General features: G+C 36.1%; 1 protein-coding gene across 5 annotated transcripts in view; it reads right to left on the bottom strand.

Moving 5' to 3' along the window:
• LOC123546318 (nucleolar protein dao-5-like) overlaps positions 1-14,676 on the bottom strand; it is a 49,668-nt gene extending 34,992 nt beyond the window's left edge. For 3 of the 5 annotated variants that reach the window (XM_053551778.1, XM_053551779.1, XM_053551780.1), the window contains exon 1: positions 13,185-14,676. In XM_053551778.1, the coding sequence (XP_053407753.1) occupies positions 13,185-13,852 (668 nt within the window). In that variant the 5' untranslated portion in view covers positions 13,853-14,676. Of the gene's footprint in view, positions 1-5,481; positions 6,134-6,727; positions 7,253-13,184 lie in introns of those variants that run through there. The other 2 variants (XM_053551781.1, XM_053551783.1) reach the window with 2 other exon arrangements.
• Between the last annotated feature and the right edge of the window lie 6,094 nt (positions 14,677-20,770).

Below are 20,770 nucleotides of genomic sequence, written 5' to 3'. Positions count from 1 at the left end.
CTATTTTCAAATCCCTTGATAAATGGCAGAGTTATGGACAAGAAAAACCTTTGACTTCTAAGTGTGACATTGACCTTGGAGCTAGGGGGTCTGGGTCTTGCGCTTGACATGTCGTCTCAATACGGGGAACATTTATGCCAAGTAATTTCAAAATCTCTTCATCAATGGCAGAGTTATGGAACGGACACAAAACAGACCCTGTTAACCTTTGACTTCTAAGTGTGACCTTGACTTTGGAGCTAGGGGACTGGGTCTAACATGTCGTCTTATTACGGTAAACATTTATGCCAAGTTATTTCAAAATCCCTTCATGGATGGCAGAGCTATGGACCGGACGCGAAACAGACTCTGTTAACAATTTGACCTCTGAGTGTGACCTTGACCTTGGAGCTAGGGGTCTGGGCACAGGTGCTAGACACATAATCAAATATTTTACTATAAAGGCCTATATATGTATATAAAAGTCTTTTATATACATATATAGGCCTATATAGTAACATATTTGATAACATATGTATATGTCTAGCAGCTGTGGGTCTGGATCTTGCGCATGACACGTCGTCTCATTATGGTGAACATTTATGCCAAGTTATTTCAAAATCCCTTTATGGATGGCAGAGTTACAGCCCGGACAAGAATTTACACGGACGCACGCACGCACTGACGGACAGTGCGATTTTAATATGCCTACCTTCGGGAGCATTTTGAAAAAATGGACTGGTCCATCATTCAATTTCGGCAGAACCACTTCTTATTCAGAGGGGTGTTCACTGAAAATTTACTGACTGAATAGCGAACAGTGCAGGCTGATCATGGTCTGCACTGGTTGAAAAGGCAGAATCACTTGCCGCCAGCAGGCTGAAGGTTAACCATGGCATGCAGGCATCGCTCTAAAATTCTATCAGTTACGCCAATAGCACAGTTTGGCATAAACTTAAAAGGAACAAGAGATGTCCGTAAGACAGCCAAACTCGACTATTCGAAATATTGTCCAAGAAGCAGGAAAATATTACCCAAAATGTTAAATATCAAAAGAGTTTTATGTTCAAAAGGGGACATAATTTGACCAAAATCATATCAGAGTTATGGGACTTGATGCTATCAACTAGTTTTATAACCCCGAAGGCACATGTGAAGTTTCAATTCAATATCTGCATTAGTTTTGGAGATAGCAACTTGCATGTAAAACTTTAACCAGACTGATTGATTTTTTAAGTCCAAAAGGGGGCATAATTTGTCAAAAATAAATGTCAGAGTTATGGGACTTGACCCAGTGAGGTTGGTAATTGATCTAGAAAATGAAAAAATAAGTTTCAAATCTATATGCCTTTAAGTAATAGCTGTATGTACTTGCACGCAAAACTTTAACCAGGATTTTCTAAGTCCAAAGGGGGCATAATCTGGCTAAAATGAAGGTCAGAGTTATGGGACTTGATGCTATCAACTAGTTTTATAACCCAAAAGACCCATGTGAAGTTTCAAGTCAATATCTGCATTAGCTTTGGAGATAGTAACTTGCATGTAAAACTTTAACCAGGATTTTCTAAGTCCAAAAGGGGGCATAATATGCCCAAAAAATACAGGTCAGAGTTATGGGACTTGACCCAGTGAGGTTGGTAATTGATCTAGCAAAAGAAAAATTAAGTTTCAAATCTATATGCCTTTTGGTAATAGCTGTATGTACTTGCACGCAAAACTTTAACCAGGATTTTCTAAGTCCAAAAGGGGGCATAATTTGGCTAAAATGCAGGTCGGAGTTATGGGACTTGATGCTATCAACTAGTTTTATAACCCCGAAGACAGATATTAAGTTTCAATTCAATATCTGCATTAGTTTTGGAGATAGTAACTTGCATGTAAAACTTTAACCAGGATTTTCTAAGTCCAAAAGGGGGCATAATTTGCCCAAAATACATGTCAGAGTTATGGAACTTGACCCAGTGAGGTTGGTAATTTATCTAGAAAAAGAAAAAATAAGTTTCAAAGCTTTATGCCTTTAAATGATAGCTGTATGTATTTGCATGCAAAAACTTAACCAAGGTGTGACGCCGACGCCGACGCCGACGCCAGGGTGAGTAGAATAGCTAGACTATTCTTCGAATAGTCGAGCTAAAAATGAACCATCTATATGGTTAAATACTTTAATTTAAATGCCAATTTTCTGAGTGTTTATATATAATGTGTTATATGTTGCAAATTATATCATATCTACATTTCACCTTAAAAAAGTAGATCTGAATTTATTTTATAAGACTTTAAAATCTACAATCATATAAGTGATCCCGCGATCATCCAATCTGCCTTGATATCATTGTTGATCTATTTGCAATAGGAACTTCGTGAAAATTTGATAAGAAATTGCAGAAAAGTTTTGAAAAACATACTTAGTGTTTAATATAATTTTTTAAAAAAATACGTATCTGATAAAGAAATATTTTTTCTTCCAGTTTACGTACATGTACATGTACCTGCATTGATCGTGGGTGAAACGTGACGTATGACGCTATATACAGGATTGTCTGTATTTTCAATTCTAAATAAATAAATAAAGGAGGTACCCTGATAAAAAATAGAAATATGCACTTTAAAACGAGCAAAAATATGCATTTACCTCGTTAGATACAGTTGCAATAAAGTAAATAATGACACGAATTACCCGTTCAATACGTACAATATCCACTTTAAAGAACGAGTATATTTGTTCAAGATTATCCATAATGAGATGAATTGTAATGCAAAGTGCAAGCTATTAAAATAAAAACGTCAGAATATAAGATACCAGGGAAAGGTATTTCAGATGTGGTTTCAATATTGATTTAGAAGTTGCTATAAATAAATGGCATAGCAACTAGTCACTAAGAAGAGACTTTCACGTTTTATCTTCGATACCTGCACGTTAGTGTGTAATATATAGGTATGCATGTATATGTCCTGGTCAGAAGGGGGTTGCACCAGATCAAAAAGCTTCAAGATATGGTCAGTGAAATATTCTTAGTTTTGACCCGCAGGATTCGAACCTGTGTAGGACGTTTTAGGTTTATGTGAGATCATGTAAGTTGATCAGGATACGTTAATTTCCGTGCAGGTTAATATTAAACTTATATAAACTGAATAAAAAAACGAGATGCGCGACGGTATTGAACAACGCGACGTATCATACAGACGCAAGTCACGCCATATCGATGCTCGCTGCACGTGACAAATACGGTGCTTCGAATGCCACAGAATTATGAAAAAATTCTTGTTTCCAAGATCAGACATGCAAGATGCGGTGCCGAGGACGAAACCAACATGTCATTTTGATCCCCTCAAATGTTATTCCATTGACTCCGATAAATTTTAACGTTGATAAATGATGCCTGGTCACTAATAGACAAACCATGATATTGTCGGAGAGGAAACCATTATGTACATGTATTTCAAACATTTCGAGATATCCAGAGCAAGAACAAAGAACAATAACAAAACAGGCATGATGGCGATATTGTAAGAAAAGAAAAATATTATGAACACCAATTTCAAGCACTTAAAGATACACTGAGCAATTTTGGTCGGACAGAAAGAACACAACAACAGACAGCACTATGATAGGCAAATGATCGTAAACATTGCGTGCTTAGTGTTCAAACAAAAAATTACCGCGCACATGATGTTGTCAGAGTAGAAGACTAATAGTTGTTCACGCAGTGCCAGCATCTTTAGATAGTCGGAACAAGAGTATGTCACTAGCAAGTATACGTACAGACATAATACAAACAGAAACAAGCATGACGTGTATGGCACGCCAATTGTCCAATAATTACGCGAACCCAGGTTCACGGTCGAAAGACTAGGATTAACGATCGATAAACCAGGTTTTTCGAACGTAAAACCAGGTTTTTCAAATACTAAACTATATTTTCGAGTAAAAACACAGGATAACACCGTAAACCATAGTTCACGCTCGTAAACGTAGGTTCACGCTCGTAAACATACATTAACGTTCGTAAACTATGGTTTACGAGCGTGAACTGGGGTTCACGAGCGTAAACATAAGATAACGACCGTGAACATAGGTGACGACCGAAATGTGTAGTTCAATCGAGAAACCTAGTTTATCAAACGTAAATCATGTTTTACGGTCGATATATTAGGGTAATAAAATCAACTATGAGTTTCGGGCGTGAACATGGGTTTATGGCCGTGAACCTATGTTTAAGAGCGTGAACCTACGTTTACGAACGTAAATCCATGTTTACGACCGTGAGCCTAGGTTTATGACCGTAAACTATACTTTACGGGACGTGACATATATGGCAACTGTCCCAGGTTCACGGTCGAAAAACTAGGATCAACGATCGATAAACTAGGTTTTTCGAACATAAAAGCATGATAACCTATTTTTTCGAGCGAAAACACAGAATAACGTCGTAAACCATAATTCACGCTCGTAAACGTAGGTTCACCATCGTAAACCCAAGTTTACGGTCGTAAACATAGGTTCACGCTCGTGAACCCCAGTTCACGCTCGTAAACGTAAGATAACGACCGAAATTCATAGTTCAATCGAGAAACCTAGTTTATCGAACGTAAACCATGGACGTGAATCTAGGCTAGTATTCGATAATCCTAGTTTTTCGACCAAGAACAGAATTATTGGATAATTGGCTTACCGTGAACCATACATGTGGTTTACGGACGTGAACCTATTTGTTTACGAGCGGGAACCTATGTTTACGACCGTGAACTTGGGTTTACGAGCGTGAACCTAGGTTTACGTTCGATAAACTAGGTTTCGGTCGTTATCCTATGTTTACGAGCGTGAACCTATGTTTACGGTCGTAAACCTATGTTCACGGTCGTAAACCCAAGTTCACGGTCGTTAACATAGGTTCACGTTCGTAAACTATGGTTACGCTCGTGAACCCAGGTTGACGCCCGTAAATATAGGTTCACGCTCGTGAACTTAGGATAACAACTGAAATTCATAGTTCAATCGAGAAACCTAGTTTATCGAACGTAAACCTGAGTTCACGAGCGTAAACTATAGTTTACGCCCGTTACCTTGTGATTTCGCTCGAAAATATAGGTTAGTATTCGAAAAACATGGATTTACGTTCGAAAAACCTTGTTTATCGATCGTTAATCCTAGTTTTTCGACCGTGAACCTGGGTTCACATAATTATTGGACAATTGGCATGCCATAGACCTAATGATGCAAGAACATTATGTCCATCTTAACACTTTGAGACAGTTGAAATGAAGTAAACGGTAATGAAATAAACAGGCACGATTATGATGTTATAAGAGATAAAGAGAATTGTGTTCACGTAGATCAAACACATTGATGTATCCAGAGAAAGTGAGGAGGAAAAAATATGCAAAAATCCATTATATGCATGAAATTGAAAATTGAGCAAATGCATATAAACAGAAATAGCCACACAGCATATGTTTTCCTATATTGTAAAAGCAAAATTCTGCTTATAAGAGCTATCTTACCTGATGTACACAAACTGGTCAAAATGGACACTTTTAGATTTTTTGTCTAATATTTCAACTTTATTGATCGGTTGGAGGAAATTTTCACTTCCTTGTTCACTTTCCTCAACAAAAATATCATCAATGTCAACACTTTCCCCGTGAACGAACCCTTCCCCACCGAACCCATCTCCTATAGCTGGTAGAACCCTAAGGTTGGTCAAATTTTTCGTCCCTTGCACGGAGTCGAACGCAAACCGGCGATACATGATCCATTGAAAATGTCACAAAATAGAGTTCGTTTTTCTTCATTACACATCAAAAGTATCACACACTGGCTATTTAGTAGACTATGTCCCCATTTTTGTCAGGTTAATAACAGATTAAATCAGAGTGAAAACACAACTTCAAGAAAAAGGGTTAGGCCTACATATTTCCTTCACATTTTAACTAGCTCTGAAGCATCCAGTACACTATTTCCGAAATATATGTCAACATAAAATATACTTTGTTTTTCTTCACGGCATTAATGTATTTCATGTAAAGAGTTATAATGTGTAGTTTTAAAGAAGTTATAGTAATTACCTCGCAAGATCGTATTCAATAAGACCTATTGTTTTAAAGTTACGATCTTATCTGAGAGACCGATATAGATGTGACAATAGCCGCTTGACAAAAGGTATAGCATGCCGTATAATTACACCGCTCTAATTGAGATGTTTTTGTTGTTTTGTTTTTTTTTGTTTTTTTTTTGTTGTTTTTTTTTTTTGCACCTTTGCATCTTTAGAAATGGATTGCGTTTGGGACAAGGGGATGTGGTAGTTGATAATTCTGAAAATAGCACCACGAAATCCTGATGGAATCTAAAAAATACTGCACCCTGTATGAAGATGAATATGTTTCCAGTATATGTGTAATATAATTATGTGCTTGTTTTTAACAAAAATGATAATTTTTAAATAAAAATTTGTACAGATATCTATTTAAGGGGTTACTCGAATAGGACCCCGACACTGAAAAAGAGAAATAGTAAGATGACACAATAAGTCGCAGAAAAGCGAAAGGAAGATGGACCAATGTGACTAAAGCCCCGGAGGAGGCGGCGTAAAAGAACCTATACTGTTGTTTGACGGCAGATTTGATGCCAGTCACGGGTGCGTGTGTGTCTTTCAGTAAGAAAACTAATGAGGAAGGTTTTAATACACATGAATTCATATGACTGCAAAACATTATTTATAGTCAGCAGAATCTGATAAGATTGTTTTACCTGACTGAAATGTTGTTACTGAAGGAAACTCGTTTTGAACCGCCAAAAATTTCTATTTTGTAAACTGGATCAAATATCCCATCCTCGAAATATGAACTTTCTGAATCATTATTATTCAACCACTCGACTGTCCTCAACTTTTTCTTCGAACTCGCCCAGTCGTCATGCCGACCAACCTTTGGGAAATGCACGTCGACATGCCTGAGAATATCAGTTTGGTACAGGTCTCCCTTATTTTTCTCCGTGACCTTGACATGTTCCCTAGAACCAGCCCAATCGTCGGACCTACCAACTTTGGGGAAACGCACGTCGAAATGTCTGGGAGTTTTAGTTTGCTTCCGGTTTCTCTTATTGTTCTCAGTGACCTTGACCTTTCTTTTTTCACCAATACCCGGAAGTGACTGTAAACCCGACAGGTTTTTGGAACCATGTACATGTAAGACCTTCTGCATATTTGTCAAACTTATGACTTAAGATATTTTACGGTATATTCCTTTTACGTTTTTGAACAGTACTCCTTATTTGAATTATACTCCAAATTAATGTTGTATATGGAAATAAAAAGGAACAGATATTCTAATATGTATTCACAGAAGTCAGATATCGTGTCGTGATTTATGGGCATGATTTTATTCCTCGACTGTTCTGTCTATAAAACTGAAACCCGCACACGCTGCGAATTTCTAAGAACACTGATCTTCCTTCGACTTAGCACATGCTCCGAGTGTTCGGAACCGCCAGTGAAATACATCATTTAATTCCAGTGATACACAACTCTGAATTCTACTTCAGTTCTATGTTATTTTCTATTTAGGCAACGTGTGTATTACATTGAAAAATACAATTTACTTTGCGTAAAATGCGATTTACCCGACTTTATTCGTCAGAATAAAAGGATTAACATTAATCCATATTGTTTCGCCATTTTGTATAGAAACATATCCGCGCTACAAAAGGGAGTGACAAGTAGGCTAGAGCAACAACGGGCATGTATGTGTGTTCGATATATGAGCAGATGAGATTAAAAGGGTGGTTGTGGGTGGGAGCGAGAATGAGAGTGTGCCCAAGCCAACTAACCCATATCTATCTTTCGTTTTAGACCTTTATGGGGTTTTTTGTGTTAGACAGATGCCGTTTTGTTAAATTGTTACAAGTTTGACCTCTGACCGATATTTGACTTAATTTTTATAGATGTTTTAATTTGTTAAAGAAAACATACGCGTCATCAGTTCGGTAGTGACGAAAGGCATTTAATCGTTTGGTTTTACAATCATAAAAATAAACTGATGTCGTTCAAATTTTATATCAAGTAGACTTCGGCTTTGTGTAGGACCTATCTGCGAGATTCCGACCAATTACCTACATAAATTTTATCTGATATGGGCATGCTCACTATGGAGACCAGGTATCTATTTAGCCAAATACTGAAACTTATTGTGATACTAGCTTACATACAAAAACTTAACCAAATCGGGACGCCGACGCCGACGCCGACGCACGGGTGCGCCGAATAGCCCTACCTATTCTTCAAATAGTTGTACCGGACGTACAGAAGTATGATTTATTAGGATTCTTAATTAAAACTTTCTCAATATAAAATATCGCAAATACATTTTTTTTTTTGTATTTTCGCTATATTTAAATGTTTAAAACGTTTATGTTATACAAGTTGACAAAGAGAGCTATTCGACTGGGTTTTTTTTTGTATGTGACGATTTGTTAAATATATTATTTTCTGTTTTCTCTTCTATAAATACGTTTACGAGACTATCTACACAATCTATTGAAATCAAAATTGTTTCATATTTGATTCCTAAAACTTAACTTGAGAGCCTCCGTGGCTGAGTGGTTAGGGTCGCTGACTTCAAATCACTTGCCCCTCGCCAATGTGGGCTCGAGCCTCACTTGGGGTGTATAATTGTTCAAGAGAGGAAGCCATCCAGCTGGCCTACGGAAGGTCGATGGTTCTACCTAGGTGTCCGCCCGTGATGCATGGAGTGGCACCTGCGGTCTTCCTTCACCACGAAAGCTAGAAAGTCGCCGTATGACCTATAACTGTGTCATTGTAATGTTAAACCAAAACAAAAATCTCTTGTCTTTGCGTACAATCATATACAACAGACCCTCTGTAACTGTTACATATAAAGAGCAAAATAACATCACTAAAACGCTCCAACTATAGACTTTGACCTCTCCATAACAACAACAAATAAATTTCAGACTCTCATGTACAGCCGAACGGTGGTCTTGTGGTTATAGTGTCAACGGGTTCGAGTCCTACTAGAGCCACGACCACGTCTTCTCATATGACACCAGTACTGTTTTTTTCCAGAAAGCGGACTTATTGAACTATGTGACCATTGTGATATGTTATGTCGACGTTGCTAATAAAGTTTGTTGTTGTTGTGATATCTACCTGTGACATTTTGTGACATACATACATATTCACGAATAAATCTTATCTGATCTTATCTTAAGCTGCACTGTATTCTGAAAAACCGCCGTGTCATGATCACATTATTGTCTCTTTTCAATTGACATTTCGTATTTTTCTGTTCAGTTTAAAAGTTGAAGTTTTTCAGTGTACTATACACATACACATTCGAATAACAGAACAGACAATTTATGTACTTTTGACAACTTTAAATCTTTTGATTCCATATATAACAACACAAAATGCATTGACGATTGAAAACTTTTAAACTTTTATAATGATCGGTACACTATAAAGAAATTATCAAAATAGAGGCGGTAAAGTCTTTCATTTATCACTTAAATTCATTCATAGACAGCGAAATTATTTTCGCTTTAGTAATTTATCATCGAATATTAAATAACGAACTTAACTTTTAAATAATATTAAACAGGGACATCATAAAATGAGCCGTGCCATGAGAAAACCAACATAGTGCGTTTGCGACCAGCATGACCCCCACAGCCTGCGCATCCGCTCAGTCTGGTCAGGATCCATGCTGTTCGCTAAAGGTTTCTCTAATTGCAATAGGCTTTGAAAGCGAACAGCATGGATCCTGACCAGACTGCGCGGATGCGCAGGCTGGTCTGGGTCAATGCTGGTCGCATACGCACTACGTTGGCTTTCTCATGGTGCGGCTCAAATAGAAAAAAAATAATATACCATATATATTGTTTGATTCATTCATTCCGTAACAAGGGTTTTCCTTGATATGACAATGTCATTAATATGATACAACATTCTCATAAACTCCAGCGCTGGTAACAGGAACGTTTTTTTGTTTTTTTTTTCATTTTCAAAATATCTGAATTTATCGTCAAAAACGAGTCTGATATTGGGGTATTGCAAAATTTCAGCCATTATGGACAGCATTCAACTTGTTTTAAATTTCAATTTTGACTTGATTTGTCGATGAATTGTTAATTAAATTTCAAGATTTTTAGTTAGCATAAACGAAAACTTTCCGGGTACTAATTTAAAAAAAATGGGGGTTTTCAGTGGGTCTGAATTTTATAAAGGGAAAGTGATAGAGATTTTGCCTATAGAATCGAAAACGTAAAAACTCTAAATATCAGAAAGGTCATTACACTACTCTTAAGAACTTTTAGAATGTTGTATAATGAGTTATATCTGGATCTTGGAAAAGTAAAGCCGCATTTCGTGAAAAAATCGTTGTTACCGATTTAGTGGTACAAACAAAACAGTAGTAATAAAGAAAAAAGCGGATGTGTTTGTATTTAAATAGTCTGTTTGACTTCGGTAGCTAAAGAAAGAAGTTAACAGGTCAGTCAATGTTCTTATGGGGAAAACATTTTATCAAATATTTGTCTTACGTAAAAGCAATAGCCACGTCGTTTTCTTAAAAGAAATGTAATTGAATACACATATTTAAAAAAAAAAAATAGAAAGAACCATAAACAAAAATGAAAGTGTTTAAACTTCTCTATAACCTGTTGAACAAATATTTGCTCTTCTCTGGAAAATTTGTTTAATTGGACACTACTGTGTGTTTGAAGATTTAAGCACTCTTCACAATCGTCGTATTAAAGAGCTTCTGTCAGGTAACGTCATATTACAAGTACACACAGAGATATATTTCATACTGTTTTTAATGAAATAGCGCGAGTCTGTTATTTAGTTCTTAATGGACCCTTTGTTGCAGCAACTGACAAAATAATAGCGCACCTACCGTTGGACATGGGAAGTTATACGTACTTTTAGAAAAATCTGTATTTTTAACCTGTAATGAGAATGAGGGTACATGTGCCCTTAGGTCTGAATGTCATCAAAGCCGAGGCCAAACGCGCCCTTAGGCCTGAATGACATCACAGCCTAGGCTACATGCGCCCTTTGGCCTGAATGTCACCACAGCCGAGGCCAAACGCGCCCTTAGGCTTGAATGACACAAGAGCCCTTAGGTCTGAATGACACGACAGCCGAGGCCAAACGCGCCCTTAGGCCTGAATGACACAACAGCCGAGGCTAAATGCGCCCTTAGGCCTGAATGTCACCACAAACTAGAAACAAGTCAGGCCTTTTTGTTCTTCTTTAAAGAACAAATGTCCCTTTAGTCCTTACCAGTATTAACCTGTTCTCCACAAGTAACTGACAACTTCCCCACATGAGACAGAGTGAGACAGAGGTGTAAAAAATGCCATTTGTGGTGTTGTCTTCACCACGAAGAACATGCGCCCTATCCGGGATACGCAGTGCAGACGTCAAAACAGCACTCTTAGACGACTTTTGCAATGTATTGAAAAACTTTGGTGTTTAATGATACTTTAATAGTGTATTCAAAACCAAATGAAAAATTGAAAGAACTTTTCCTGACCTCTACAAGTATGCTTAATATTCACCATTTTAAATTGAAATGCCTGTAAAGAAACCTATCAAGTCGTGGGTTACACTTTTTCATTGTAATCGTACTAAGTCAATCTTCATTCAAGTATTTAAACATTTTTAAGCCGACATTTCTAAAATGAACTGGTCCATCATTCAATTTGGGCAGTACCATTTATTATTTAAAGGGGTGTTCACTGAAAATTTACTGACTGAATAGCGAACAGTGCAGACCATGATCAGCCTGTACGGTCTTGGTCTGCACGGGTCGCAAAGGCAAAATCACTTGCCGTCGGCAGGCTAAAGGTAAAACATCACAATCGTGCAAAATACGTTCTCTGTAGTTCACACGAATAAAAAAAAGACATAAAGATAACTGGGAGATTTGGGAATATTACCTCCTTGAGCACAAAATGAACACGGTCCTCTACATGCTCTAGCGTGTATAAAGGTTGTGTTCAATGAAAAAAAACTTCATGATTAACAAATAATAGTGTGTAACTGAGCCAATATGTACGGTAGAGCATCAGTGCCAGGTGAATGCTATTGATTAACTCGAAATTTCGAGATACTAAGTCGAAATTTCGAGTAACGAACTGCCAAAGTATTCGTAGATGTATAGGCTCTACCTTGTATAGCTCTTGGGTAGCACTAGAGGGTCATATAAGATGGCCGGGCAGCGTTTGTTCAAGGTTTTCGACCCAATTTAATTGAGCCTATATGACAATGCAATATAGACTGACCATAAAAGAACGTAAAGTTATGAGTCCGACCAAGATCGGGTATCTGGATAGAGCCAGATTTTGTGGAGAGATAGTAGAAAGTGAGCAAGTCGTGTTCCAATTTTCGACCTAGTTCGAGTCCCTACTATACATGTAAATGTAGGTTTTTATGCTGTATGCAGTTTGAAATCTTGAGCAGCTCTAAGGGTAGGTCATACATCGATGTACGGAAGTATATGTTCAAGTCCTTACATGTTGGGCACAATATACGGTTGTGTAAGTAGATGTATTCGCTTTATACTTTGACTATATATAGCCCATTAACATTTTGGCATTTGGCAGACGGACACATTCAAATTTTGCGAGTAAAATAGCAATATACAAGTCGAAATTTCGAGTAACGTATCTTGAAATTTCTTGTTAATAACTAACATACAACTGGCATTAATGCTCTTCCATAAACATCTTAGGCAAATATAAAAGAATAAGGGCCAATACGATAAAACAGGGTCAATAAGGGATGTAAGCATTTTGACTGCTTAACTGTGGTGACCAATACGGAAGTGAATAATAAAATTATCATTTATCAAGCTAAAATTCCGTCTGTTTTAGGCGACTTGTGCAGTGGATTTCTTTTCTATATAATATGCGAGTGGTTTCAGAAATAATACAAAAACTGCCAGGAACTAAATCACTTAGTTTCCACTTTTTACCTCTAATTTCTGCAGTTGTTGATATTTCGAACCTCGGAGGTATGAACATTAGGCTGGGTCTGTTCACCAGTAATACACAGGCTGTAACACTGCCTACACTAAGAAGTAGTATTAAACAAAAATATTGGCAACTTTTTATCATGTCGGCAATATTTACTGGTACATAATGGCGAGTAACTTGAATACGCTATATTACTTTTTAAACATACCTCTCACTAGGTCCTGGGTCTGACCAGGTCTCTGTCCATACTTTAGCCCTTTCCCTAGCAGCTTCGAGTCTCGACTTGTGCGTTCCTGGTTGAGCCCGTTTTCTGGGTACAGTAGGGGATACTTCTCCGCTAGTAATCGGCGATGTTTCCATGGCAACATCGTTCTTGTTTCCTCCTATCTTGTACTGAACACCTTTTGGCTTTGGAGTTGAAGATTTAAATTCGGAACTTTTCCCGCCGCCTTTCTGGTTAAAGGAATCATCAGAACTGCTGTCGAATCGAACTCGTCTGCCCGACATGGTTCTTTTTGGAGATTTGCTTTTCGACATTTTATTTTCATCGGCAAAGTTATTTTCCTTACCGACTGGTTGTTTTCGTTTTTGTTCCCATTTTCTTTCGGCACGACCTAAACTTTTACTTCTATCAATTTTTGCCTTTTTTCTTTCCTGATTTTCAATTTCATCACCCGACGAATGGTCATACGACCTTGACCTTAATCTTTTGCCGTCCTCGTGATGAATAGATTGTAAATTCTGCGAAATTTCTAGCAAGGACTTGTTTCCCTTTCTTCGTCGTACTACATTTCCGCTTTTTGTTATCTGGCCCTTTTCCGGTTCCTGTCCGGAAATAACAAGCCTGCCGGTACCAATTTCAGGCAAAAGAGACATTTAGACTGTCTGTCCTCTACAACTTGTACATTAATCCATTATCATATGAATAAATAAGCTATTATCACAAATCCGTATGTGTTGAACCAAACACAGACTTACAAAAAATTATAACACTTTTACTAAATTTCCACGTCGAATAGTTGTCAATAAATTTTATTTGCCCGTTCTTTTACCAGTTGTAATTGAAATTCAACTTGGGTATTTGCGCAATATTTAAAAAGCGATTTTATATTGTTAGTCTTCTATTCAACAAATAACAGAAATGGTACCCAAAGCTTTAATTACACTAGTTGTTCGCTCCGAATTTCATAATTAAAAAAGAATACACATCAATATTCATTTCATCATTTGAATAAATAACGCGCGTGCATCCCAACTGTTTTGTAAGGTTTTTGATTAAAGAATCATCCAAATCAATATTATAAAAATCAAATTAATATTTACGTAGCATCCAAGAAATGTTCACACAATCAGACTGACATTCTCAAATATCAAAATAACAAATGTTCGAAATATTCAAATTCGTTATGAAAGTTTTAAGACCTTCGCCCAAAACTAAATAATGGCATATTTGTATATCAGGTAAAACGGCTTATTTATTTTATGTATCCGAATTCTAACGGTTATATCTGTTGTCATAATACGATATTTTCGTTTTGGTTACTTTTTAAACTTCTTTAAACTTCGGTTATATCATCCCTTTTTCTTTAATTCTCAAATCTGGTGATAATCCATGACTATACTAAGTACATGTTACAAAAAGTGACATTTTTAAAATACGAGTAAGGATTAGCTTTTTGTGTATTATTGTTTTTAAGCGTATTGCCTAGGACTGTAATCGGCGATGTCCCTTGTTTACCATGCGTTTTAATATACTGTAGTGTAATAAATGTAGATTGAAAAGGTATCAATCACAAATAAAACTAAATATTTCATAACTCAATCACGTAGCCTGACTATGGTGACTGGCACTAAATTCCGTCTTTATAAATGAAAAGTATAATTAAATTTATTAATAGCAAGTGATCATATCCGTATATTAAATACGTGCTATGGAATCACTTGACGGCGCAGGGGAGCGGACCGTGTTATACTTATGGGCGTGAAAATAGTACTCGGGTCAACGCTAACGGAGAATGTGACTCCTTCATTTGGTAAACCCATAATAGGTCAAAATTTACAAGTATGGCCCTTAATTTTGGTCTATAGTTTTATGAGCTATCAGAACAGAAAGAAAAGACGTACCACATAATAGAAAGGATCCAGACTCTTTTATATTGTTATTTATTTACAAGTAAGACAGTCATTATACTTAAAGCTATAATCTCAAAAAGATAAAGAGTTTCATTAACTTCAAAAGTATGCAATACCCACCTAATAGACTTGTTTTTTTCCCTCAGATTTGAAAGAAATTCAGTGTTTCGCAAAGCTATTATATAGTTCTGTGGTTCATTCACAGTAAAAGTTGCTTTTTCACAACCAGAACAAAAATACCTGGCAAAAGTGCTATTTTCTTAAAAGCTCCCAATCGTATTACAAAACTATATAAAAGTACACTCAGTTTGCCTGTCCTTTGATTCAAAGTCACCACTTCCTTAAATATGCACAATATTATAATGATAAAACCTTAGTCAATGTTATATGTTTAATTTTAAGCAAGTAGTCAAGGAAAGGCAGAGCCTACGCACTTGTATCTTATACAATATTGAAAAGTTTTAATACTTTTATGGCAGTATAATGATATAACATTAACAATATCTAAATGTCTGATGTGCATTTAGATAAATATCAGTTGAATTTCAAGGTGAAACGAAAAAGAATTTTAGTATTGATAAATTCTTAAAGCCCACAGAGTTACTGATTTTATCGTACCCTTGATACCTTTAATTTAATACGAGTCAGTCGAATATCAAATAATGGCATGACTTCCAATTCAGGTATTTAAACTTGTGTTAAATGAATTCAGGTATTTAAAGCATTGATGTTAAAAGTTTTGCTTTTTGCTTTTTTATTTTCCATAGTGTATATGAAATAACAACGTATCTGGAGATTTGAAAAGTGTGTGTATGTGAGGGGGGGATGGGGGTGCAGTGAGAGAAAGTGTGTGTGTTGGGGGGTCTAAGAATATAAAATTTCACATTTTTTTACAAATAAAATACCTGCTCAAACTAGATAGCTGCTGCTTTAAATCAGTATAACTACGAAGACACTATAGAAATAAATAACTGAATGTAAAATTTATTAATGGCACAGAGTTGCTTAAGATTAAATCAAACTATTAAAAAAAACTGTAAAACTAAATAAACTGAATTCTTTGCATGTCAACTAGTAATAATTTTTTATAATAATACGAAACCCTTGCAAGTGTAGAAACCCGACCCGGTTAATAACGGGCAATTATACTATTAAAGGCACTTTACAACTGAGTTTCAAAAGTGAAATCAAAATAACTTTTTGTTACTAAAACTATTATGAAACCTCTTTAAAAAACATACATGTTTCTGTAAATATAAAAGGCACCGTCTATAACCGGTATAAGGTGCTTGCTTAATGGGGGCATTACAAAATATTTTAGGTAAATACTTTACAAATATATGTATATATAGAGTTTATAGAAGGTCATTTTAAATTATATTTGTACATTAAGTCAAGTTAACAATAACTCCGGCCGACTTCGTTAATTGGTTGTTATGAATGAATGAACAAAAAAATCACATTTGACTTAAGAATTTCAAATGCCGTGATTAAAAATATTTTTTCTACAAGTTAAGGCAAGATAAGCAGGTACAAAACTACCGGGTTTGCTTGTAATTTTGTTTTTCAGATATCTAGGTTTCTAAATTAGTTCGTAAATCTTTTTTTACCTTATTAAATTGATAAAATTAGACATAAACCTTCTACCCGACTATCTTTTTAGTCACATTCTGAAGCTGAAAGTAAATTTTAGTCTACTTTAAAGAAAATTCATCCTTGAATAAGATTTTCCTTTAACCGCTGATTATTAAAATCTGAAGTGAACTTGTAGTTCGAAAGAAAACATAAATCTGTGTAGGTCTTTTCAATTTTAGGAAGAATAAAAATTCCTACAGATCATCTTGAAACTTTGAAAGGAAGGTTGGCTCCCATTAAAATAAATGTAATGAAAAGACTACATGTGCATAATTGAATGGACCTTCCATGGCATCTTTACAGTCTAAGTTTAAGGTTCTATAAGGCTTTAAATTTTACGATAAAATCAGATAAACAGCATTCCAAATAGATTCAATAAAACACTAAAGTATGTTCATCAATATTCAAACCTTTGACAAATATTAGAGAAAATAAATATCAGAATATTTATTTATTTATTTGGGTTTAACGGCGCACCAACCCAGTATAGGTTATATGGCGCCAAACAGGACTACAAATTTTGGTTTCACATTACATTTACATCGAAATAAAAACATGAGGTATGGAATCAAAATTTGCATACCTGCTGGAATCACAGAGTTACAGCAAAACCAAGTGTTAAGACCCTATTAGTAACATTATAGTTCATATGGTGACTCTCTAGCTCTTGGAGATGGAGGAAGACCCAAGGGTTCCTCCACGCATTATTTCATCACAGTTTGGCACCTGGGTAGAACCATCGACCTTCGGTAAGTCTGATGAATGGCATCCTCGCATGAAGAATTCAACGCCCCGAACGAGGCCCAAACACACATCAAGGAGGGGCAAGTGATTCAAAGTCAGTGATCTTAACCACTGGGCCACAGAGGCCCCCTACTATTAAGTAAAACTATATATGGTCAGCATTGGCTACAAGATCACGTCATATGCCGATATAAGCTTGTGGTCTGAACTCTTGTTGGCTTGAAGATTAGTGGTTCAAACCCCTAAGTTATGCATTCAAAAGATCATTTTCCAAAAAGTTATATCAATTTCAGAATAAAACTGGAGCTGCTTTTGAGAAAAGCACGTGTCTCCCACAACTGCCTAATCATCTAAATAATAAGTCAGTCTTTATATTATACTGTTTACTCACTACAAATATACCTTTGAAGAGTAAAAAGGCTGATTTGGGGTAATTCAAGGGCCATAGTTCTGAAGTGCCTCGGGTGATTTGGCTTGTTAACGAACTTGGCCAAGGAGTTATGGTCAAAAACATTTGGTTCAAGTTTGGTGATGATCGGATGAGAACTGTTCGACTTAGAGCATGGACAAGAGTAAAAAGGCCGATTTTTGGCAATTCAAGGGCCATAATTCCGAAGTGCCTGGGCCGATTTGGCTAGTTATCAAACTTGGGCAAGGACTTATGGTCAAACACATTTTGTTGAAGTTTGGAGAAGATCGGAGGCAAAATGTTCAACTTAAAGAGTGCGGACAAGAGCAAAAAGACCGATTTTCAGTAATTCAAGGGCCATAATTTCAAAGTGCCTCGGCCGATTTGCCTAGTTATCAAACTTTGCCGAGGACTTATGGTCAAACACATTTTGTTCAAGTTTGGTGAAGATCTGATGAGAAATGTTCGACTCAGAGCACGAACAAGAGTAAAAAGGCCAATTTTCAGTAATCCAAGGGCCATAATTCCAAAGTGCCTCGGCCGATTTGACTAGTTATCAAACTTTGCCGAGGACTAATGTTCAAACACATTTTGTTCAAGTTTGGTGAAGATCTGATGAGAAATGTTCGACTTAGAGCACGAACAAGAGTAAAAAGGCCAATTTTCGGTAATTCAAGGGCCATAATTCAGAAGTGCTTGGGCCGATTTGGCTAGTTATCGACCTTGGCTGAGGACTTATGGTCAAACACAATTTGTTCAAGTTTGGTGATAATCGGATGAGAAATGTTCGACTTAGAGTGCGGACAAGATTTGTGACAGACACACACACACATAGACACACACACAGACTGAAGTATATCAATACAGACACACACACACAGACTGGAGTAAATCAATATGTCTCCCACACCACTGTGGGAGACATAATAAACATGCATAATCATAATTTTGTTCATAATTCAAGTGTGATATATTGCAAAATAATGAAAAATTTAAAACTCAGACAGCAACTAATGTTAAATTTAAAAAATAATACATATTAAGTATCAGTTGAAATGACATTTTAATGTATGAGATAACGTACAGCTGAATCCCATCTGGTATATACAAAGTTTTTATTGCATGACTAACACCTCTGAAAGATGTTTTTATCAATAGTGTCTAAATCACAGAGAACTGCTTTAGTCCTTTTTCCTATTACAAATACAATCTCATGATAGCATTTAATAAATTTTGAAAAAATTGACACAAAATCTGGAAGCATGTTTAGGCCCCTTCAACAAACAAGCTTTAATATATTTTTTAAATGATACACTTTCCCCATTTGTTATCACAATCTGATTATAAAAAAATTGTTTTAATCCAAAATGGGTGCACCTGAGGTCATAACCTTCAACAATAAAGATTAAAATTCACCTTTTCTGTTGGTGACAATGTAAACCAAAACAAACAAGACAATTATATTCAAATATAACATCAAAAACAACTTATCTAAAACATTTATGAAAGTAATTCTATTGTTAACTGACCATATTTAAGAAACAGCATATTGCAATATCATGTTTTATTACATCGAAACAATATGAAGACGTTATATGCCTGAGGAGTTATTTCGCAAGGGGATAGCTTTAGTGAGTAACTATGCGGGGCATATAACCGTTTTGGAGTATTTCGATATATCAAAACATGGTCCTGCTATACTTAACTACCATTCTAATTATGTCTTTTATGTAAATAAATTAGATGAAATAGGAAAGCACTTATTCATGGCACATGTTTTACACCAAATATAATAGGCTGATGTTACGCAATGCGTAACCATATTTTGATAAAACATGGGAGGTAACATGTTCTGACAAAAAGCTTCCTAAGTAGCACGTTGACATCTAGTGGGATATTCTGCATGCCTAATAATCAATTTAGAGTATGTGACTTAAGTGTAACACCATTCTGTTATTTCATTTCAATCCTGAAACACCTTTTATATAAAACAGCAGATCAACTTTGGTAGCACTCTTACTCGCCGCAAAATAAAATATTATTGCGACGTCAATATTGCTGGCCATGTTTTAATGAAAATGTGCATGCCTTTTCATATTAGAATATCGAAAAAACATCAAACATTCACTCTAATACAAGAAATTCAAACATATATAGGCCGGTTTTGTTTGTTCAATGTGGGTTAAATGCCATTTTTCAAAAGTACTTTAGATTAAGTAAAGAGGTCATTTCACACTGTCAGTGTTTCTGTGAGTTTTGTACCAGTACTAAATTGTACCCCTCTAGTAAATGACAACTTCCTCACATGAAGATCACTGACCTCACACCTATTGTCTTCTATCAAATCTTGCTGGAGAACATACACCATAGGGGTACCTAGGGAGCAAACTTTAGCTTGCTGGCATCCAGTGATTCTGCCTTTGCAACCAGTGAACACCAAGATCAGCCTGCACATCCATGCAGACTGATCTTCATCTGCACTGTTCGCTTTTCAGTCAGTAAGTTTTCAGTGAACACCTCTATGAAAAATAGTACTGCCCAAACTGAATGAGAGACCAGTCCATGTTAGAAATTTTGCAAAACAAATTGGCCCAATTAGTTTTTGCTGCAATCTGCTATGCAGTGGTCTCACCTTATATAGTATATACAACATATTAATCAAGATACTTTGATAAATCATCTTTTTTTTTCATCATATGATTTAAGGTTTTAGTTACAAAAACTGTTTTGCGTATTTTTCATAGATTTAATACTTATGTGGGTGATAAACCAAAGCGGTCATGTGATTTTCATGGTCACACGGTACTTGTGAAGGCAGTGGTTAATGTATTGCTAGGGGAGATAATCATTGCTGTGAGTTTGATAACTTAAGT

This window comes from Mercenaria mercenaria, chromosome 9 (genome assembly GCF_021730395.1).
Source record: "Mercenaria mercenaria strain notata chromosome 9, MADL_Memer_1, whole genome shotgun sequence".
NCBI lineage: Eukaryota > Metazoa > Mollusca > Bivalvia > Venerida > Veneridae > Mercenaria > Mercenaria mercenaria.
This window is presented reverse-complemented; position numbering and strand designations above follow the sequence as displayed.